This window comes from Chaetodon trifascialis, chromosome 13 (genome assembly GCF_039877785.1).
Source record: "Chaetodon trifascialis isolate fChaTrf1 chromosome 13, fChaTrf1.hap1, whole genome shotgun sequence".
In the NCBI taxonomy this organism is placed as follows: Eukaryota; Metazoa; Chordata; class Actinopteri; order Chaetodontiformes; family Chaetodontidae; genus Chaetodon; species Chaetodon trifascialis.
This window is the reverse complement of record NC_092068.1, coordinates 1,940,001-1,963,765: the sequence shown is the minus strand read 5'-3', so window position 1 is coordinate 1,963,765 and position 23,765 is coordinate 1,940,001. Positions and strand designations below refer to the sequence as shown.

Sequence of the window (23,765 nt, the reverse complement as noted above, 5' to 3'; positions counted from 1 at the left end):
TGTAACTAGTGATTGGGCGTGCTGTGGTACTCAGGGCAGGTGGTGGCAGCCTATCGGTCAACCTGCTCATTTGGTTCTATATTAACTGGAAACGAAGGGCAACGTTCATTACAATATTTATATCACTACATTTTTTTTTTTTTTTACTACTTTAATAGCTTATTTTTTACTCGATGTGTCATGCACCAACTTCACCAAAGCAAATTCCTTGTATGTGTAAAACCGTACAATATATTCGCGTATAATCGTACGGATTCTGATTCTGATTCTGATTCTGATTCTAACTGAGCTGCCTATGTTGCACCGGGCACTTTGGAGTAACTTAAGGCAAAAAAAAAAATTATATATATCGTAAAGGAAACCCAGGATCGCTGAAAAACTTATCTAACTTACGTAAACCATTTAGTGTTTTATTTCTTTGCATGGAGTGGGTTGCTGTACAGTGATATTTTATTTTGAAAAAGTTAAACGGAAGTCTTTTCTTCTTGTGACGTCTCTGAAACGAAGAACAAGGCAACCAAGTTTCTGCTTGGAGGACTGTGGGACCATGGAGATTACTGGGATAATGCCGACTCTGTTCACTTGTTTTCCTCACCCGAAATTGTAAGAAACAGCTTGTAACAACCAAAGCTACCGGACATCGAGATATAATGGTAGTCAGATATCCAGCCACTCGCCAGACAAGCAACGTTTTCTTTTGCCAAACTGGAATGATACTCACACCGGAATAGGTAAGCGCCGTTAAAATTGGCTGGCCTTTGTGTTGACATTCTGCATGACATTTTTTGTCGGCTGTAGCTAACTTCCAAACTCAAATTTGGCTTGGTCTCTTGAGAAAACGAAACTCACAGACGTATGGTCATTATTTATTGTTGCACGGTTGCACCGTCAATATTAAACCAGCATTATGTGTGAAGAATCCTGCGAGACGTGTTGCACAAGTGATAGCCACCTGTTGCGCTACGTCAGTATTGAAGCAGTTCCTATGAAAGCAATTCAATTCAATTCATTTCAATTCAGTTCAATTCAATTCAATTCAATTTTATTTGTATAGCGCCAAATCACAACAAAAGTTGTCTCAGGACACTTTCCATATAGAGCTGGTACAGACCAAGCTCTTTTATCTACAGAGAACCAACAATTGCACCAATTAGACACATAACATTTCGCAAAAAAAAGTGTTGTTTTGCTCTGTCACGTTCGCCACCAGAATGAACTTCATTGGCTAGTATGTGTACTCAAACAAGGAATTTGACTCGGTTTGGAGTTTGTTTCAGTGTGACACACAATTCTAATAGAAATTGACATAGAAATAGACAGAAAGCTAAAGAAGGACAACAGCGCCTAACAAAGATAGGTAAAATAAGCACAGGACTATTATATACACACCAGCATGTGAGAAAATAAGCGCATATACAATGTATACAACAAACAACAGTGGCCAACAATGGCAAACAACAATGTCTACACAGTCAAAGGTTTCTGAAAATTGTATACAATACATGAAGTGGGTAATTATACACAGGAAATACATTTATACTGTACATGTATGTATACATTACATACAGTGCATGATTTATATTTAATAAATTGATATTTACCTGTGAAAACCTGTGTAGTAAACTGTAAATATATAAAATAGGTGGGGAGATGTTGTAGTGTTACATGGCTAGTGATGACCTGTGGAAAAAAACTTCCTGAGTCTGGTTGTTTTGGTTTATAGTGCTCTATAGCACCTACCAGAGGGGAGAAGTTGAAGAACAGATTGTATCAAGGGTGTGATTGTTCTACAGTTGTGTCCCCTGCTCATTTAACCCTAATGCTGGAGATGTACAATTGCTGAATGGAGGGCAGGTTGGGACCTGTGATTCTTTTCCTGGTGCAGGAAGTACGTCATCAGCTGGGCTTTGAAGAACAGTTGGTTGTTAGATGTCTGAGTTGGAGCAGGTGAGTGGGTGTGTTTGTTGTCTTATCAGACCTACATGAAAATATGCTCCGCACTGATGTAGGGTTGTCTGAAAACCTGTTTTTCAGCTTTTCAGTGTAGCGCCAATCAGTGCAGTCAGTGCAGGCCTGTTCAGCTTTGCTCTGTTGGTTCATTTTCAAACAGTCTTAACCACAAGCTTGCCATAGTTTAGATTGCAAATTGGGAAAAGGTGAACCAGTGAATAAAAGAGATTTAAGTTTTTTTTTTTTGTTTTTTTTTTCTTTTTGCCAATTTCTAAAATTCAGTCTTCAATTCAGCATGTAGATAAGCCAACACAAATAACATAACAAATGTGAATGTTTAATTGATTTAAACAGTACAGGGCCGCTAATGTACGTGTTCAGTGTAGTTTACGGCATTGCAGTGAGAATACAGTCACAGTTTGTTCCTGTACCATGCAGTCCATGGCTGATACCAATCAGTGGAAACTCAATAAAAAGATTTATTAGTTGTGTTTGATTTATAGTGTAGTTATGCATACTTGTTGATTTGTACGGAGTTGCATGGTTGACAGTCTTTTAACACACATCCCGTCTTTTTTAGGTTGAGGAGTTACACAACCAAAACAACACCCATGGTGAATTTTCAATGAGAGATGTGATTTAGAGACATTCTGTTGTTAAAGCCAGTACTATAAAGCGCTGTTGACAGAATACAATGACCAGATTAGTGAGAATAAACTAGACTTAACACCTTATTGCTTTAGCAATGTTGTTGAAGGAAGGAATTACACACAAAAGCCATGTAATAAGAACTGAATCATCGTGTGAAAAAAAAACATTGAGCTTTTCCCCAAATCTCTCATAGCCTGGAACATCAGTTAATGTATTTTATCTCTCCCTAGAATTCCAATTGCATGCAGTTGTGTAGCTGGTGACTTCTTTGTCCCTACAATGCTCCCAACTCACAGACTGGTGTGTCATCTATTGTTTGCACGGTAATCAGGCGTTGCTGCCAGGCATTTGCTGGGTTATTTGGACTGTAGCCTTACCTATTATCACCAGCCTCTCAAATCATCAGCCGCTCCCTTCTGATTCTCTGAGGAATGTGAAAAAGAGCCAAAGTATGTTTCCTTGTTCTGGCCAAACCCTGGTTTTCCATTCTCTTCAGAAGTCTGCTTATGTGCTTAGTGCTCAGTGTTGGGACCAATGTCAGACCTGAGTCACAAGTAAGGAATTCACTAAGACACTTAATAATGCTGAAGTTGTTACTACTAAATAACAGTTCATGCAAATGAGCAGATGTTTCTCCTGTCATTCAGTTCTCCTGTCATTCAAACTAAAATGTCCCTTTCACCCTGATCTGAACACATGGCTTCAAGTGGAATTATCAATTTTCATTTCTCTCTAACACACACTCATGTATACAGGGGTGGAGTGGTAGTTCAAGGGGTGGGACATGAGCACCGCAACCCCCTGCCTTCAGCCTCCTGTTCCAGTCTCCACAACATGCCAAATAAAATGAATGCCATGCATTTCTACATTTTCCTCACCACCTTATGTAAATATTGAGTTCATTATATACATGTATGCATAATATGTGTTATTATTATTATATAGCACCCTGCTCCTCATTTCAAGTTAGTATTTGAGCAGTGTTTTTACACCGAAATTGTTTAAGAAAACACTCTCTTGACAAAAATATGAAGAACAAGATTTCAAATCTCTTTTCTTATTTTGTCCAGTGTTTCCTCGACATTCATTTAGGAGTGGCGGGCCACCATTCCTAAATCCTAGCTGCTGCTCCTTCAAATTTCTTTTGTATTTTCATAAATACACCACCGCCGAATGTCTCCACCTTCACAGCAGAGTCCGACATCAATTACTCATGAGAGCGCGGCCTTGAAAGTGACATCACATCAAGCACCCAGGCACCAGGTCAGAGAGTCAGAGGAGTGTCGTCTTGGAAAGTAGGGCAGCGACTTACTGGAGAAAAGGTAGAAGAAGAAGAAGAAACATACTTTATTAATCACATTACACAAAGTGTTAGTTGCACACTACACGCCATGCTTTCCGGGAAATTAGTTTTCTCCGCATTTATCCCATCCTCGGTCTGTCGATCCTCCGCGGCTGACCAAACGCGGTTGGCTGCCAGCTGCCAGCCGATGCCGACGCCAGTGCCCGGGGACTAGTATTTCTTTGTCACCATTGGTCAGGTGGTGATCTTCTTGCCTGTTTTTAGTGGGGGTTATTACGGAGGAAACCCCAGGTGAACACGGGAAAGGCCCCCTTTTTCCTCGAGCAGCAGGCACCAAAGGCATGGTGGAGGACACGCCACCAGCGCCCACAGTGGGATTCGAACTGGGGATCTTCTAGCTGTGAGGCGACAGTGTTACCACTTGTACCACCGTGCTACCAAAGTAGACTTATTAGCTGAAGATAACTCATAAAAGATTTTACAAGTCAAATAGACATTCGCAAAATATTGATGGCCAGCTCGTGTTACGTAACATTGAGGTAGCTTAAGTTAATTGGGCCCAGTGCCAACTCAGTGTCGCTAACGTGAGTAAACTAATTGATAGCGTTAAATTAATATCTATACGCCATGATGTAACTGCTGACTGCATTTTCAGATGAGCTTGTTCAAATATTTCTCTAAAAAGAGGAGGACAGCTGATGAAGATGACGCTAGTCAGTAGTGGTGCATCAGTTGTGAACAAAACGGCTCTCAGAGCCGCTCTTTGAAGTGAAGCTTGGAGCCCGCTCCTGCCTCGGAGCTGGAGCCGCTTTGGGTTTCTTTTTTGTTTTTTTTCTTGGCTTTTTTCCATTCAAGCTGCGATTGGTCAACTACATGAAGTGTGGTTGCTTCAGTGTGTACGCACTGAGCAGGAGGGGGAGGAGCGGGGGTTACAGACCCCCTGTGCGCGTGCGCTAGAGTTGGCCGGTATCCAAATTTTGATACCGTCAAACTTTCCCATCATTTTCCCGGGGTATACGGTATTACCGTGACTAATTAAAAATCACTTTGCAGGGCAGCGTGACATGCGCGCAGTTCAGACGGTCAATGCTCATGCGAAGAAGCACCAGTCCTAACTTGTAGCATACCAGAATGACGGGGAGAAACTCAGTTAAAAGCCTCCACCAAGCATTGCCACCCAAACGAAACATAATTCATACCGCACAAAATTATATGCGCATGTAACGCAAACACGAAAATCGTGCACGTCAAACTTACGGTATCTGCTGATTTCACCACTTCACGCAAACCACAAAAGCCCTGTATCATATGAAAGCACAGAGTCTGATGATCATGAACATGTCTGCCTCCTCACTGTGCGATGGAAACTCGGTGAGCTAGCAGCCGAGGAGTAGCAGAAACAAACTTTGCTAAATCATACAGTATGTCACCTTTGCTGTTTTGTGGTCAAAAGTTATATTCCAGCCCGAAAAAATGCTGCTAATGTCTCCTCCTATGACTCTGTGTTAGTTTGAGATCAGTCATGAAGGTCCTGTTTGTTTACATAAAAAAGAGGGGATTTCTAGAGTGGAGGGAGTGCTCTTCATGCAATAACCTATCTCTGGGGTTACTTCCTGCTGGATCGTCATTGGTGTTTCTATGGTGAATTTGGGTGGGTCGCTGAGCTATTGATCGGCGTAACTACACAGTTAGTTTCACCACTCCGTCTCATGAAGGAGGAGAGCGCTCACAGAGGACTCTGCTGGGCAGCCCGAAGTGTTATTTAACTTTTATTTGCATTTTGTCTTTTTATGAGAGCTAAGAACAATAGCAAGCAGAAAAAATGCTGAAAAGGTGTTTTCAACAGAGGAGTTTCTCCGTATGCTTGGACGAGATAACGGTACTCTGCCCAGAAGCGCCCGTATGAGCGCCTGGACATACCTGTGTTAAAACATCTGTAAAATTGCTCAGATTCTTTTTTTTTTAGCATGTACTTTTGCACAGTCACCTTTTTCTCGAGTAAAAATTCAACCAGATACATTAAACGGAGTGGACTTCATTTTTGTTGTGACGATGCTACAATTATGTTAGACCCTTATAGACCTATATGCGCAGCATTTTTTTAATGACGGTAATTAAACTGATACCGTTGCTATTTTTAGATACCGCGGGATACCTTATTACCAGATTACCGCCCAACCCTAGCGTGCGCACACGCACACACACACACACACACACACACACACACACACACACACACACACACATTCAGATTCAGCCTAATCTGCAGTCAAGCGTCATTTGTTTACACTGCCACGGCTCACCAGAGAGCCTGCCCCCACTGCTGAAAAAAAATCCTAGGGGAAACACTGAAATTAGTCAAAACCATCCATCCATCCATTTTCTATACCGCCTATCCCTTTCGGGGTTGCACCTATCCCAGCTGTCAACGGGTGAGAGGCGGGGTACACCCTGGACCGGTCGCCAGTTGATCACAGGGCAACATACAAGACAAACAACCATTCACACTCACACTCACACCTAGCAATTTTAGAGTAACCTAATGAGCATGTTTTTGGTCTGTGGTAGGAAGCCGGAGTACCCGGAGAGAACCCATGGGAAGAACATGCACTTCGCACAGAGATCACAATAGAGTAATTGATCTGTACATTTAATTAAGACAAAGTTAAAAATAACCATACTGTACCATACCATCACATTTGATTCTTTGCTTGTTTTATTTGGAACTTTCAAAAACAACTGCCTTATTTGAGACAAGTTAAAAAGAAAAGATGCAAAACAGTAAAACTAACATTCTTTCAAAGTGGAATGTTAAACTTCCAAAGGTGCTTCTTTCTGTTGTATTTACGAGAAACAAATTCCTGTCCAACATGTCAAGCTTTTCCTTGTGAATATGGCACACAGCCATATTGTGCCACATTCATATATGTTCAGGTGTGCATAGTGCTTTGAAACCATGTCTTCAGCCTCTGGATTCCCCTGAATATTTCCCAGCCACGTTTGCTGCTCCATCGTCCTCCTGGCCACATAAGCCTGTGATAGGCAAATTGAGACATAGCAGTATATCCTTCACCACCTTTGTCAGATTTTCATGCATGGTCAGTGAAACTTAATACAGGCCAATAAATTCCTCATGCAAAACCAAATCATGGTCAACATACTCTAAGCAGAATACCTCTTGCTCTTTTCCTGACTGATGTCTGGTGCCATCCATCACTATGTAGAACTACAAGTGTGGAAGTGTTCGAAATTGTCCATAATGTCCTTAACATTGAAGGTGCTGATCCAGTTAAGAAACTAATTTTGACTTGGTCCTCATAGGTAAACATCCTTTTTACTTGGCAGCCACCTAGCAAGGCATGAGTTTGTTCTGCTTTATTTTCAATTAGTTGATCAAGTGTTCCCTCACTTGAATCATGGACCTTGAGAGCAAAACCCTGTCTTTCTAACAACTGCACAGCAGCAATTATTATTAAGAAGCATATCCTTTCTTCCTCTTGCTGTGATGCGCCCGTGCTAGCCAATTGACACGGAACTGATCTGTCTTCATTCAGATGTGTAGTTATTGCTGTCTTATTAGGCTTTTGGCCTTTCATCTCTTCTTGAAGCATACTGGAATAAATGCAGGTTCTGTATTGTTTGTCAGTGGTGAGGTATCAGTGTGAAATGCTTTGCAACAGTAAAAGCACAGCATGTACAAAACCTGTGCCCTGGTATTAAAATTGGCATTGGAACACATGACTGACCCAAGATTTACAGTCTAAGCTGATCAGATCTTTTCAAACGTGTCGCTTGGAGGAAACTTAGATCAGCTCTTAGATTTTTTCTTGGGTGTTTTATGCAGCTGTTTACCTTTTTTTGTGTTTGATGAATCTCCCACAAGAAGTGCTTATGTTAGACGTGTATGCTTGGTTTGGTTTAAGGTTTAAAATAGGAGGATGCTAAAATAAACATTAAGGACAAGAGGCCTCAGAAAATGGTTCACAAGAAAGAGTTTCTGTTCTGTGCTTTTAGTAGCAGAATTGAGTAGTTTGTCCGTACTACAATGTAAATTCTAGGCAAATCATTTATTGAAACGAAATGAAAAACAAACGACCCCAGGCCTGCTTCCCCAGATGAAGGCATTTGTAGGAAGAAACTATTGTTTAGCTTCCAGTGCATCCACTGAACATGAATTTCACCAAATCAGTCCCTTCCACTTTCTCTGTCAAGTTGATCACTTTAAGGTTGCAATGCCTCAATCTGTTTTCATGTTGTCAGCAAGCAGTTTGTTACTGTTTCTAAGTGAGGCAGATGTCTCTTCAAGGTCAACAGTTCTGTTGCTGTAGCTTGATAATGCTTCCTCAAGATCAGGAATGTGACAGCTGTGACAGAATGTGGTGATTGGGCCAGGGCATAACATATTTTTGAGGTCATCGACCAACATGGTGCAGACTTCTCCAGGTCTGCCAGGAGAAACTCTGGGTCACCGGCAGCATTAGCCATCTTGATTTTAGTAGCTGTTGTCTTTCCAAGTGGTGTAGTGGCCTGTTCTTATCACTTTATTTGCAACGTGTGACTCACTGTTTCTCAGACTTAAAGATTAGCCAATTTGATGTTGATCTACTCAGGCTGGCCTGCTGACTTCACAAACAACCATTGGATGATTCCACAGGCATTTCAAAAGGAAACCATCATGTGATTGGATAGCAACTCCAGTCACATGAGTGAGTGATCATGTGATTGGATGACAACTCTGCTGCTATTGGTCATCTGTGTGCCACAAATAATAATAATAATAATAATAATAATAATAATAACAATAATAATAATAATACATATTAAATTAAATACTATATAATAAATTAATATATTAAACATAGTTATTATATTGTTATATTTATGTATATATAAAATATAAATGATTTTATTTGATTGATGATTCATTGATTTATTTGGCGATCCACCTTCTACACTACCACACAGTAGAACACAAAGAACACAGTTGACAGAAACATTTTGGAAAAAAGTCTTTAATGAAATAGTGACACACACATTAACAAGGATCAACCAAGTAAAATCAGTGACTACTGGGGAAAAAAAGCAAGGAAATGTGCAGAGGGGTTCACTGATAAGAGTCTCTGGGTTGGGCCATGCCGCTGGTCCATGGTGCATGAAAGAGTCTAAGGCCTCTGGAAATGCATCTTTGCTGCCTCTGGGTCATACTGAGTTGGCGCCTGTTGCTTTGAAGGGGACTCGATGCGAAGCCTATTGCGGTGTGTCGCCACATACTTTGGGTCGCTCTCCAGCCAATCTTGCAGTGTCTGGCAGAGTTTGGAGAGCTAGGACACTCCTTCTTGCTTCCAGCAGCTGTAAATACAGGTGTTAGTATAATATTAGTAATGCTAAGAAACAATAACACATGATAACATATGTGAGCATGTTTGTCAAAAACAATGCAGCTAATAAATAAAATTCAGCCCATTTTTAAATTGTTGTGAAAATAAAGCGGCATTCATGGGACTCTTACCCGCTTCCTTCTCTGTCTGCTGCGAGCTGAAATCTTCACAGTTGCTGCCTGAACTGAAAGAGCTGGCTTGGCATACCTGAAGCTCCTCCACACCATCTCATAATATGTCTTACAGGCCGCTGGAAGAAAATATATATTAGTTTGAAATAATTAAGACAGGATTCAGTAAAAACAACAACAAGAAACAACAGAAAGGGTTTAAAAGACTGCTGTCCACACCATCCATGTCTGGACTCCCAGTTAAAGTCGCCATCAAATATGTCCATATATATGTCCACATCAGTGGACTTACTCTGCTGGAATTTTGCAAGCTAATCACACAAGCATTGTTCATCTGGTGTTGTGGTGGCAAAATGCGACCAGTGTCCAAGAACTGTAGATGCTTTAATTTTCACAATTTTGATTTAGCAATTTAAGTGGAAAATTAAAGACCTTTGAGAGTCAGGACACTTATCCTGTATGTAACCTATAAAATTATTTAAACACACTTTTAAATCCTCATGAAAAAAAAAAATCTTTGTATTCTGTAGGCACAGAACACACACACACACACACACACACACACACACACACACACACACACACACACACACACACACACAAAATCCCAATTTGCATTTGTATAGCTTTGCAGCATTTACATTTGCATTTTAACACCTCATGGTCACAGGGGCTGAGAGAGAACTTCCACGGCAATTTACAGTGACGGAAATTGACGGAAATATGACTTTTCATGCAGTGTTACATATACATATACATATACAAATACATATACATATACATATACATATACATATACATATACAAAACAGCACTGTTTTGTATGAACCACACTGAGTAGGCTTTGGTAGTCAGTGACCTCAAATGTGTGTGAATTTCCCTTGGGGATGAATAAAGTATCTATCTATCTGAATAGAAACACAAACCCCCAAGAAACCCCCACAAACTCACAAGCCAAAAATTCTGGTTTCTCTGTCTACATGTCAACTCTGCAAACAGTTTCTAAATACCTTCACCCTGGAAGGAGTTTTCCAAAAGAGGTCCATTTCATTTGAAATTGCAGGTTTGTGGGTACAAGGCCAAAACGCATCAAAAAAGATGGGCATGAGACTGTATGCAAAATGCCACAGACAGATTCTCCATGTCCAATGGAAAACTATAAAGATTGCATGCAGAACAGAATTAAGATGATACCCACTAATAATAAAAATGTAAAACGCATTAGTGTTAACCACTGTCTCTCACTCCACTGCACAAAAAATCCCCTTCAAAATAAAAGTGCTTTTTTTTCCCCAGGCAGGGGCCCGTGACCCACTGAAAACAAGTCGGTCGTGACCCACCAGTTGAGAATTACTGCTCTTAACCCGTGATTCTCAACTGGTATGGCTTTGGGACCTGCCATCACTCCTTAATGACAAGCTGCAACAAGAATAGAGGGAACTCTGCTGGATTAAAAAATCCCTGAGCACTACAATTAAAAATTCAAATTATTGATTGTCAGATGTTTTTTGACCTGATGTAACCGCAAATACTCACTTAATGACAAAGCTGGGCGGCAAGGCGCTCCCTCCTCTCCTGTGTGCTCTGCTGCTCTCCTAGTTGACACGGCACATGCAGTTCGGCCTCTCTCCGTCTTAAGTCCCTTAATGGGTCCTCCGTGAGTTCATAGTGACATCCATGTCGTACAGCTGTGTTGTGTAATACGCAACATGCCACGAAGAATGCACCGATACTCTGAGGGCTGTATGTTAATGAACCACCTGTCCGGTCCAGACATCTAAAACACATTTTGAGAACCCCAAATGTGCATTCTATGACTGTCTGAGCACTGCTGAAAACACAGTTAAAACTACGCTGCTGTCTTGTTGAAGGTGTGATATATGGTGTCATCAACCACGTTTTCAGTGGATAGCCGTTATTACCTAGAAGCCACCCATTCAGAGGGTTGTCCCCCTGAAAGACTGTGGGGATGCTAGAATTCACCAGGATGAACGAGTCATGTACCGACCCCGGGAAATTGGCATCCACGTTTTGTCACCAGGTAATTTGAGTCACAGATCACCAGACATCCCTGTTTCACCTGTGTACATTCGGTCAGGTTGAGTGACCATTACGCGTGCCAAACACGCTTGCAATGTGGTCATATGAGATACTGATCAAAATATATAAATTTAGGTCTGACTGTATGTGCTGATTCAGATAGTTGCATTGAATTGTGGCTGTTGCTAATTACTGATCGCAGTGAAATGTCAGACACTGTAGAAACCTGCCTGTGAGGTATTGGTGACCTGGACGCACGACTCCGCTGGTTTACGAAAATCCACTTGCCCAGTGATATGCCACTGGCGCACAGAGTTGACCAGGTCTGCCGGCGTGGACGGAAATGGACCGAAAATCCAAATCTGCTTGCTGATTATGCCGACACCTCCCCCTACTGCGCCGCAACGCCCATCCTGGCATACCTCTGTGCGCCTCGGTTTATCAAAACACCAAGTGAGCTATGCGCCTACCTGCACTGCACAAAAATACCACTGCACGGGGTGCGCACCCTGCGCTGCGCCGGCGGCATGGGTATTACAGAAACATTGATCATAGCTGCTGTAAAACTTTTTAAGGGCAAGTACAACCCTGATTCCAAAAAAGTTGGGATGCTGTGAAAAACGTGTTCTGGAGCATGTGATCATGCCACATGCTCTTTATCAGCAAAGTAAGCTAAGTTGCCATGGAGCTGTTGAGGTTGAAACTTAATTTATAACCTTGTAAACAGTAGCTGACGTAGTGTTTGTCTTTTTCTTCCACCTGTCTGTTGACTGGATAAATCTCAGCTGCCTTGTTTTGTGTTTACTTGTATGTATGGCTTTAATGTCCTCTGTCCTTCACAGACACTTCATCAGAGACAGAAGGAGGACCTCTACAGAAAACATGCCCACCAGTACCATCAGTCAACCCTGTAAACAGGAAAGGAAAGGCAGTTACTTTAAGGTACGTGCCACACAAATAATTTTACCTGTGTGGAGAAAAGTCATTGTCATATATTGATAATGCTGCTTGTTTGATGAATCAGAGCAGTCTGCTGCAACGTCACAAAGAAATTGTTGCTTTATCAAAAATGATTTCAATCAAGATGGCGCCGTGGACGGTTACCTAGGTGTTTTGGTGCGCGTTGTTTTGTTTTGTGTTTTTATTCTGTTTTTTGCGACGGCACCCAGAGCTTTCACCAGAGAAGAGCTCATGAACATTGGGGTAACAACACCAGAGGATTTATTTCATAATTTTCTGCTCCCAACACTGAAAATTGTGGACATCCTGGTTAAAGGTGAGCGCACCTTTCGTCCACAATTTCCAGGAGAGGAAAACGGGCCGGTGCGCTCGTGCGTCTTCGCCAGAGTGGACTACACAGAGCGTTACCGGGTATATTTCTCTGTAACATGCCTTCACTGGCCAACAAACTGGAGGAATTGCAGCTGCTATTGGGTAAAAACAGAGACTTTTCTTCATCTGCGGTTTTGTGCTTCTCGGAGACGTGGTTGTGTGGATTAATACCGGACTCTGCACTGCAGCTGGTAGGCTTCCAACTATACCTTGCGGACAGAGACACGGAACTTTCCGGCAAAACTAAAGGTGGAGGAATCTGTTTCTACATCAACATTGGTTGGTGCAACGATGTGACAGTGATCCAGCAGCACTGTTCTCCTGACCTGGAATATTTTATCATTAACTGTAAGCCTTTTGATTCACCCCGTGAGTTTGCTTCATTCATTCTGGTCAGCGTTTACATCCTGCCGCAGGCCAACATGCAGGACGCACAGCGCGTGCTCACCGACCAGATACTGTCTGTGGAGCGGACCAACCCAGACTCTTTAGTTATTGTCCTTGGTCACTTTAACAAAGGTAACCTCACTCACAAACTCCCTAAATACAGACAGTTTATTAAATGCCCGACCAGAGAGGAAAATATTCTGGATCACTGTTACACCACAGTCAGGGATGCTTATCATGCTGCCCCCCCGTCCTGCACTGGGCCACTCTGACCACGTCAGGCCTTCAGGAGTGGGGACAAAGACAGATTCAAAGAGGTGAAGTACAAGTTTAGCAAGGCGATGAAAGAGGCTAAACGACTGTACTCTGAAAAGCTCCAACACCAGTTCTCAGCTAACGACTCTGTCTGCGTCTGTCTGGAAAGGGCTCAGGCAGATCACCAACTACAAGCCTAAAGCCCCCCCACTCCATCAACGGCCGATGCCAAGCCAAAGACCGGAACAAGTTCTCCTGCCACATGAAAAACAAAGGGACAGTCCAGCAACCATCCCCTGTGACACCTCCCAACAGCTCCAGCTCCAGTCACCTCCACCAATGCCCACCTTAAAGGTTCCCCCCTTGAAGCACTGCGCTGATCAGTTGTCTCCAGTGTTCAGAGACATTTTCAATACCTCACTGGAGACATGTCACGTGCCAGCCTGCTTCAAGTCTTCAACCATCATCCCTGTTCCCCAGAAGCCAAGGACCACAGGACTTAACGACTTCAGACCCGTCGCCCTGACCTCTGTGGTCGTGAAGTCCTTTGAGCGCCTTGCACTCTCACACCTCAAGGACATCACTGACCCTCTCCTGGAACCCCTGCAGTTTGCCTACAGAGCTAACATGTCTGTAGACGATGCAGTCAACTTGGCCCTCCACTTCATCCTCCAGCACCTGGATTCTGCAGGAACCTACGCCAGGATCCTGTTTGTGGATTACAGCTCTGGTTTTAACACCATCATCCCAACTCTGCTTCAGGAGAAGCTCTCCCAGCTGAGCGTGCCTGACTCCACCTGCAGGTGTATTGCAGACTTCCTGTCCGACAGGAAACAGTGCGTGAAGCTGGGGAAACACGTCTCTGACGCAAAGACCATCAGCACCGGATCCCCCAGAACTGCGTTCTTTCTCCTCTGCTCTTCTCCCTGTATACGAACAGCTGCACCTCCAGTCACCAGTTCGTAAAGCTCCTGAAGTTTGTGGACGACACCACCCTCATTGGACTCATCTCTGATGGTGACGAGTCCGCCTACAGGTGGGAGGTTGACCATCTGGTGACCTGGTGCAACCAGAACAACCTAGAGCTCAACGCTGTAAAGGCAGCGGAGATGGTTGTGGACGACAGGAAGAACTCAACCTCACCTGCCCCTATCACCCTCTGTGACTCCACTATTAACACCAGAGATCGACCGATATGGATTTTTCAGGGCCGATACCGATTATTAATAATCAAGTGAAACCGATAGCTGATATTTAGAACCGATATTCGTTTGCAGCAAAAATTTAAATTTTGGTGTCAAAATTTAGAGGAACACACCTGGGATTAGAATGAATACAGTATACTGTTTGTTTGTTTTGTGTACACTGGAAAAAAAGACATTAACTTTTTGTAAAAAAACACAAACGCAAAATCTTCATTGAAATGCCTTTAAGTTTAATTATTTTTAAAACAAAAAGTGCAGGGTCTACCAGCAACATTTCTTAAAACTCAATAAATAAATAAAATAGCTCCCTGAACTGGAGACATGCCAGCACCAGTTTTCATATCTTTGAGCTTGGAAAAGCGTTTCATTACACACGTGAGTTGTAGACGCGATGGTAAATTTATTGATTGAAAATAAAACACACTGAGAATAATCTCCTTGACGTGTGCTCTTTGCCTGACTCATATCCCTGGACTTTACGAGTGACAGGCAAAAAGAAGATCATTTAACACCAGTAGTTACGTTGCTGCATCATAGTGTAGTGAGAGCACGAGCGCTGAGGGAGAGGCGACCGTAAACAAAGACACGTTAGCATGCAGTACTGTTCAACTTATAAGCTAGAATCACCTCCGGTGTTGTTTATTGATAAACCAGGAGCTGCCCCACGGGCTGAGACACGTTAGGAGATTTATTATTCCCACAAAGTAACGGTAACCGAAAGGGCCTATATTATTGTTGTGCGTCTGGCCACAGCTATAAAGGGGTTGTGGCAGATATAACGTAGCGGTGGGTCATCATGAAATACACCGTGTTGAAGTTGTGAACAGTTTCATCTCCAGAGCCAAACAGCGGAATTCAGCAGGTTTTCCTGCCTTATACTTGCTATAGTCTACCTACCGGCATGTCGTTATGTCTTTTTTTTTTCTTTTATTAAATAAGGAGCTTCAGGTCATGTTCACTTGGTTACGTCTTTTTTTGTTGTTGTTTTTTTTTGTTTTTCGTCGTATGCTTGATGTGATTAGAGAAGTAGGTCGGTGAAATGTCAACTCTGGGCTTGCATGTTATCACTGAAAATGATCATAAGGTTGTAGTATTTTTAGAACTTCATCATAGAGGGTTTTTATTGCAATTTCAACTGACTCTGTTGCCTTGCCTCTGCTGGATCACCGGAGCAGTCGTTTGCTTCTCCTTGTCTGTGGCACTGCATGTAGAGGCTTCAGTGTTGATTGGCTGTCACTGACTCACTTGTGCCATGTAGCCAATCAGTGAGGGCTGTGGGCGGGACATTGTTTCACAGCCAAGAGTGGTGACTTCAAGCGGAGAGATGGCTGCATCAGAGCCAAAGGAGTGCGTTTTAAGATACATTAATTAATTTTCTCGGTTATCGGTGGGAAAAAAACAGCTGATGCCCATGATTGAAAAAATGCCAAATACCGGCCGATATTATCGGCCAGGCCGATAATTGGTTGATCCCTAGTTAACACTGTGGAGTCCCTCCGCTTCCTGGGAACTATCATCTCCTAGGACCTCAAGTGGGAGCTGAACATCAGCTCCCTCATCAAGAAAGCACAGCAGAGGATGTACTTCCTATGGCAGCTGAAGAAATTCAATCTGCCAAAGACAGTGATGGTGCACTTCTACACAGCCATCATTGAGTCCATCCTCACCTCCTCCATCACCATCTGGTACGCTGCTGACACCGCCAAGGACAAGGGCAGACTGCAGTGTGTCATTCGGTCTGCAGAGAAGGTGATTGACTGCAATCTCTCGTCTCTTCGGGACCTGTACACCACCTGCCCTGAGGCGTACAGGAAAGATTGTGGCTGATCCCTGTCACCCCGGACACAAACTCTTTGAGACACTCCCCTCTGGCAGGAGGCTGAGGTCCATCAGGACCAACACCTCACGCCACAAGAAGTTTTTTCCTGTCTGCTGTCAGCCTTATCAACAAGGCCCAGAACCCCACACTGTCACTCTTCACACTCCGCCTCTACTTGTCACATTGACATTGCCATAACTCTATGCGTTACATTAACGCTCAGCTTGGACTTCCCTGTTATTTTGCTGTATCACTGCCAGCTCTACTGCTCTTTTTATTCTGAAAAAAAACCCTCCCAAAAACAGACTGTGTATATATTGTAATATTTTCTATTTTTTAATAGCTTATTTCTAAGATTTGTCATGCACCAACTTCACCAAAACAAATTCCTGGTATGCGTAAAATTGTACTTGGCAGTAAAGGTTTTTTCTGATTCTGATTCTGATTCTGATTCTGAATAAAGTAATAAGTAAAATTCCTCTTATGACCCAATGCAAAATAACTGTTAGGTTTTGGCTGAATTTACAGGAATTTACAAGTGCCAGGCTTGGACAAATGAGGCAGGAGGCAGGAAACGATTTTAATAAAAGGGGTAATGACAGTTCGTATTCAAAGCTGAAGGTTGGATGGATCCAACCTGCTGGCCATGCCCTGCAGCAACACAGATGAGACAGACAGGGGAGAGACAAACAGGAGACACCAGGAAGGGGAAACACCAGAGCACAGAGGGAAAAAGGGGAGACTGCAGATCTCCACAATAATAACAATCATGACCACAACAGCTGTCATCAGCAACAGCACTACCATCATCATCAACATCATAGTATTAACAGTATAATAATCATCATAGTCATCACCATGAAAAAAAGATCAAAATAATTACAACAAAAATAATGATAATATACTCATCATCATCCTAATGATTATTAGGGATTGAATTGTATCACTTCTGGTTTCGATTCTGCTAATTGATTTGGTTCTTATTGATTCCCAGTTTTGATTCCAATGCGGTAAAACCAAAAAAGAGGTCAATGGTGTCGATAGCAAAAATATCTTGATTCTTTCAAGAGTTTACTTTGGCATTTATTGTCACATTAAAATAAGTCACTTAAATGTTTTTTAAACTAAACATTCTCAAAGTCGATACATACAATAAGAAATGTATGATTTATATTATATTTCTACGTGATAATGGAAAATAGTAAAAGAAAAAAACAACAAAACAATGGCCAAGAATCACAGAGAAGTGAATCCACTGCAGTAAGAAAACGTGAGTCCATGTCAAACTGCAATCATTGAACCAAAGGTGAGTTACACCTATGCTGCACAGAAAAGACATCAGCAGCACTTCAAATATGTAATTGTTTTTGAGAAATTGTTGACACATTTGTTTTGGACTATGAGGTCACACGACATCAAACACTGATCATTTGTTTAGATCAATACTGTGCTACCTTCAGGCCAGATTATCACTTGCAGCTGATTAGTTTCCCACATGCATTGTCCTTTGCCTTGTTGTTTGTGACAAAGTGAAGCCACACTTTTGAGCATTTACTGTGATCCATCTGTCACACAGTAGTCAGGCATGCATGCCTGCATCTAACCAAATGAACATACTGTTCTGTTGATGCATAACGTATGCCTAGCCCACACGTCATAATATTAATAATGATAAGAAAAAGAAGAAGAAATATTATTTATACATCACCTTTCACAGGAATTGCAGCTCAACATGCTGTACAAGAAAGACATGACTTGCACAAAGTGCTTTACCTAGAAAAAAACAGAATGGACATAAAACAGAAAAAAAAAAGTAAAATAAGATGGAGATAAGGATGAAAACAAAAATAAAGATAATGCATAAAATTACACAATAAAATATTAAAATCTAGGTAAAAATAGAGTAGAATAAGGATAAAAGTCTGAAGAAATCTATTCAGACAACTAGGGATGGGTACCTTTCACATCTAAATCGATACGATACCGATACTCGGTACCTGCGAATCGATACCGGTATTTTTCGGTACCTGTTTTCGATACTTGGGGGGGGATATGTGTTTGGTAATTAAAGTTATGTTGTATATTTAAAAAATAGTCAAAACTTTGGAATTTTGAACATTTATTCTTCAATAACATAAGTGAAATAACTCCAACATAGAACTTGAGAAAAATGTGTGTGGGGATAAAGTAAATAACTTAAAAATAAATAGATTCAAAATAAATAACTGGTTCTGTTCATCATTTTTATGGACAGAATTTCTAGGCGCAGCCAGGGGCTGGAGGGGGTTTGGTTCGGGGGCCGGCAGATTTCGTCTCTGCTTTTCGCAGATGATGTTGTCTTGTTGGCTACCTCGAGCCAGGACCTTCAGCATGCGCTGGGGCGGTTCGCAGCCGAGTGTGAAGCAGCTGGGATGAGAGTTAGCACCTCCAAGTCCGAGGCCATGGTTATCGACTGGAAAAAGGTGGCTTGCTCTCTTCAGGTTGGGGGAGAGTTCCTGCCTCAAGTGGAGGAGTTTAAGTATCTTGGGATCCTGTTCACAAGTGAGGGAAGGATGGAACGTGAGATTGACAGGCGGTCTGGCGTGGTGAAGAAGGATTTACCGGTCAATCTACGTTCCTTGGCACCTCTACAGTAAACAAACACTTAATCAAGAACCATAGGATACGATACACACATCTTTAACAGTTCTTATTAAGGAACACGAGCATGTCGACTTTCTGGCAAGAGCCGAGCCCGTTCCGAGCTAATTGAAGCTGCGTCGTCATCATCGTTGTCATCTACCTTTTTGAAAGGGGCCGGTTGTTCTCCTTCCTCGAAGCTGGCTGCAAGTGTCGAGCTGCTGGCTGCAGCAGGCTTGCTGGCGGTAACGTTTGTTGCTGGCGCCGGGCGAGTAGCTGTGGTAACATTAGCCTGTGTTTTGAAACTGTCAAAAATCGTGCCCCCCCCCCCGCAAGGAATATTTGGTGTTTAACTAAGTGCTTCCTCAAGTTGGACGTGTTTCCTTTGCTGGCTTTGCACTTTGCATCACAAAGGTTGCACCGCGCGTTGTCGGCATCCAGCTTGGTAAAATGAAGCCAGACTTTGGAACGCTTGCGGTCCGGCATGGTTCGCCTCTGAAGATAAAGCAACCACTGATATAACCGCGTCACCGCGTCCTCCGCTCTCGCCGACGCATAACGTCAAGGTGTGTACAGGGTAAAAAAAAAAAAAAAAAAAAAGGTGCATTCCAGTACCGAAATGTGGTACCGACAGATTTCCTGTGAATCGATACTCGGTACTTCAGCGGGAATTCGGTCAGTACCAAAAAAGTACCGAAATTCGGTACCCATCCCTACAGACAACGCTCTAAAAGAACTCTTCATCTGGTGTCTCTGCTTTCAGTTGTTCTCAGAACAGAAATCTTTTTCCTTCTCCACAGATACTGATTCAACACAGGTCTTGATTACACCAAAGCAGACATTTCACAGCCACCTCAGAACATCTTCTCATGGATGTAATCTCACTGTGGGTCTTATCTGCCTATTGGGCACAACCCAGTATTTCCCCAGAGCCCACCGTATTCACAAGGCTTTATTCATTTAGAGTAGAATAAGAGTCAAAATTTAAATAAGGACAAAGCATCAAATCACAGCATAAAATAATAAAATATATGTGGAAAAGATTACATAGAATGCCTAAAATCAAGTAAAATAGAACATTTTAAAACCACAAAAGCTTCAGACCTGTATCAGGAAGTCATAGCTAGTGAAAGGATAAAGTGAAGAGATAAGTTTTTAGCTTTCTTTTGAAAATATTCAGTGAGCTGGCTCCCCTGATATCTGTCGGTAGTCTGTTCCACAACTTTGGAGCATAATGGACAAAGGCTGCATCCCCAATTTTCTTTTGACTGTTCCTGGAAACTTCCAATAAACCAGCAGCAGATGATCGCAGTGTTCCTGAAGGCAAATAATAAATGAGGGACTTAGCGATGTAGCTTGGTCCTAGTCCATTAAGGGCTTTTTGGATGAGGAGGAGGACTGTAAAAACAATCCTGAATGCTACAGGAAACAAGTGCAGAGCAGCTAAAACTGGACTAATGTGTTCTGGTTAATAGACGAGCTGCAGTTTTGAATGAGCTGAAGTCTCTGTGGGGTTTTTTTGGAGGCCAGTAAATCAGTTTTTCATCATCTTTTTGATTTAGAAGTGGTCGTACTTCAGCTAAGTTTCTATGGTGATAATAAAAAAGTTGTAGTCACCTTGTTGATGTGGGACTTGAACCTTAAATCTGAATCTAGGATAACATGATAACATGAACATGCTTTCCCCAGACCCCCACCATTTCTCTCTTTGTTTTAGAGCTGACTCGTAGCATTTTGGTTTTGTTGTCATTTAACTTCTAACTAATTATTGCTCATCCATTTATTAATGGAGCCTATAGCTGCAGCATCATTTGTTTACATGAGATGATTATGTGAAGTGGTGGATGTGGCCATAGTAGTGCTGGTGGTAACTTTGCTAACTGGACTTTTTACATGATTACACTTAAGTGTACAGTTACTCTTCCACTATACTGAGCAACCAGGGCATTATAATGTGCTATGAAGATCATTACTACATAATCTGACACTCCTATGACTCAAGCCCATCTGCCAACTTTGGACAAGACAGGTCGGACCTTTGGCTGAAGATAGTTTACCTGTAATAGCTTTTTATAGGATTCTGATTGGAAAATATGGCTTTAAGGTTAGAGTTATATCGTGACCTTTTGGTTTGGCATGCTCTTGACAGTGCTTCATTGGTGTTTTTGTGTTTTCATATGGACAAAATCTTTTTTTAAACACTGCTTGTGTGGACAGATTTTTGATTTTTTGAGAACAAAGGAGGAAAAAACCCATTTTAAAATATACCCACATACATGTGACTAGGCAATAGACAGGTCCAGAATAATAATAACACTAATAATAAATTGTATAGTAATAACATAATAAAAGTGTTAATCTCAAACACTTTTGTTTTGCAGTGAGGGTTAGGGTTAGCATTTCAAATGTTATGGCTGCAGATTAATAAAACAAAGACATTTATGCTGTGCCTGAGTACAGTCATGCCACTAAAGTATGGCGTAAGATCGCTGTCAAAAAGACATGTCCATAATTAAAGTTTCGTATTTGTAGAGTTAACAATTTGTGTGTCATAAAAGTTGTTTTACACAAAATTCTGCTGTGTCTGTCTGTGAAATTGGGTTGGGGTTACGATTGTTTTTATATGAGTATGAGTCTAAAAGCTGTGAGTGCAAAGTCTTGAGAATACAACTCATTTTTCTACGACTACGAAGTCTTCACTGTGAATAGGAATTCAAGTTTACGGGTACGACTCGAAAAGTGCTGAAATGACATCAATGAGGTCACAGTCAAGTCGCAGGGGAAAGTAATCGATCTGCGATTCCTCCAACTGCGCATGCACATGCCCCAGACGCAAACATGCAGGGCAACGTTGCCAGCCCCGGAGAGACTTCACAGGTAACGTCAATAATAACGTACATAGCTATTATTGATTTCATAAAATCGAACCATTTTATATAATATACATTTCTTGGACTCACATACTTATTGCTTTAGCTTGCAAGCCAAAGATAATTACATGCCGATGAAGCTAGTTTAGTGCTATCGTTACGGGGATTAGAAGTGTGCATCAGGGTTGGGCGGTAATCCGGTAAAAAGGTATCCCTTGGTATCTAAAAATAGCAATGGTATCAGTTTCATTACTATCATTTAAAAAAAAAAATGCTGCGCATAGGTCTATAGGGGCCGAACATAATTGTAGCATCATCATAACAAAAATGAAGTCCACTCCGTTCAATGTATCTGGTTGAAATTTTACTCTAGAAAAAGGCGACAGAGTAAATGCTAAAAAAAATGAACCTGAGCAGTTTTACAGATGTTTTAACACAGGTATGTCCAGGCACTCATTTGGGCGCATCTGGGCAGAGTACCGTTATCTCGTCCAAACATACAGAGAAACTCCTCTGTTGAAAACACTTTTTCAGCCTTTTTTTTGCTTTCTATTGTTCTTAGCTCTCATAAAAGGACAAAATGCAAATAAAACAGTGAAATAACACCTCGGGCTGGTCAACAGAGTCCTCTGTGTGCGCTCTGCTTATTCATGTGTAAATGAGATGGAGTGGTGAAACTTACTGTGTAGTTACACTGGTCAATTGCTCAGTGACCCATTGGTCTATATAGATGATTGACACCTCAATCAACCAGTCAGAGTCAAGAGAATCGAGGGGCAGTGCCCAAATTCACCATAGTAACACCAATGACGATCCAGTAGGAAGTAACCCCAGAGATAGTGTATTGCATCAAGAGCGCTCCCTCCACTCTAGAAACCCTCTCCTCTTTATATAAATAACCAGGACCTGCGTGACATTAGCAGCATTTTTTCGAGCTGGAAAATAACTTATATAACCACAAAACAGCGAAAGGTAAGACATATTTTATGATTTAGCAATGTTTTTTTTTCTGCTACTGTTTGACTCAGGCTACGTTCCCACCAAACGCGATGAAACAAGATCGCGCCGCAAGATTACATACAAAGTCAATGCAAAAACGCGATTTGAAGCGTCATTTTGCCGGGCGACGCGATTGCCGCGATGGACGCGTTGGCCGCGAAAATCGCTCTCATCGCGTCGCCCCATCGCTTCATCGCTCGAGTTGAAATTATTGAACTTTTGCGGCAGATTCGCGTGAAGACGCGCCGCGACAGCCTATCAGCGTTGAGATCGTCATCGACGTGCTGACGTACGGACGTGGTCGACGAGAGAATGAAATGGAAGAATGGAAGAAATGTTGTTGTTGAGCGGGCTTGTCGCGCGATGTGATGACGCCGCAAGGGGTTTTTGTACCAGCGTCAAAACTGGAGCGTCTGGCGCAATGCAATTTCATTTGAGGCGCGATTTGAGGCGCTTGGTGGGAACGTAGCCTGATACCTCGCCAAGTTTCCGTCGCACAGTCAGGAGGCAGACATCTTCGTGATCATCAGACTCTCCTTTCATATGATACCAATCTTGTGTGGTTTGCGTGAAGTGGTGAAATCAGCAGATGCAGTACCACTGACATGCGCTATTACCATGTTTTCATTACATGCGCATACAATTTCTTGGGGCATGAATTATGTTTCATTTGGGTGGCAATGCTTGGTAGGCTTTTAGCTGAGTTTCTCCCCGTCATTCTGATATGCCACAAATTAGGATTGGTGCTTCCTAGTGAGAGCATTGACCGTCTGAACTGCGCATATGTCATGCTGCCCTGCAAAGTGATTTTTAATTAGTCACGGTA

General features: G+C 42.1%; 1 protein-coding gene across 1 annotated transcript in view; it reads left to right on the top strand.

The window, feature by feature from the left end:
* The first annotated feature begins 523 nt into the window (after nucleotides 1-523).
* The window catches only part of LOC139341475 (ras and Rab interactor 2-like), an 80,818-nt gene continuing 57,576 nt past the window's right edge, over nucleotides 524-23,765 (top strand). Inside the window, exons 1-2 of the mRNA XM_070978025.1 lie at nucleotides 524-731; nucleotides 12,296-12,395. Of these exons, the coding sequence (XP_070834126.1) occupies nucleotides 12,336-12,395 (60 nt within the window). The 5' untranslated portion in view covers nucleotides 524-731; nucleotides 12,296-12,335. The remainder of the gene's footprint in view (nucleotides 732-12,295; nucleotides 12,396-23,765) is intronic.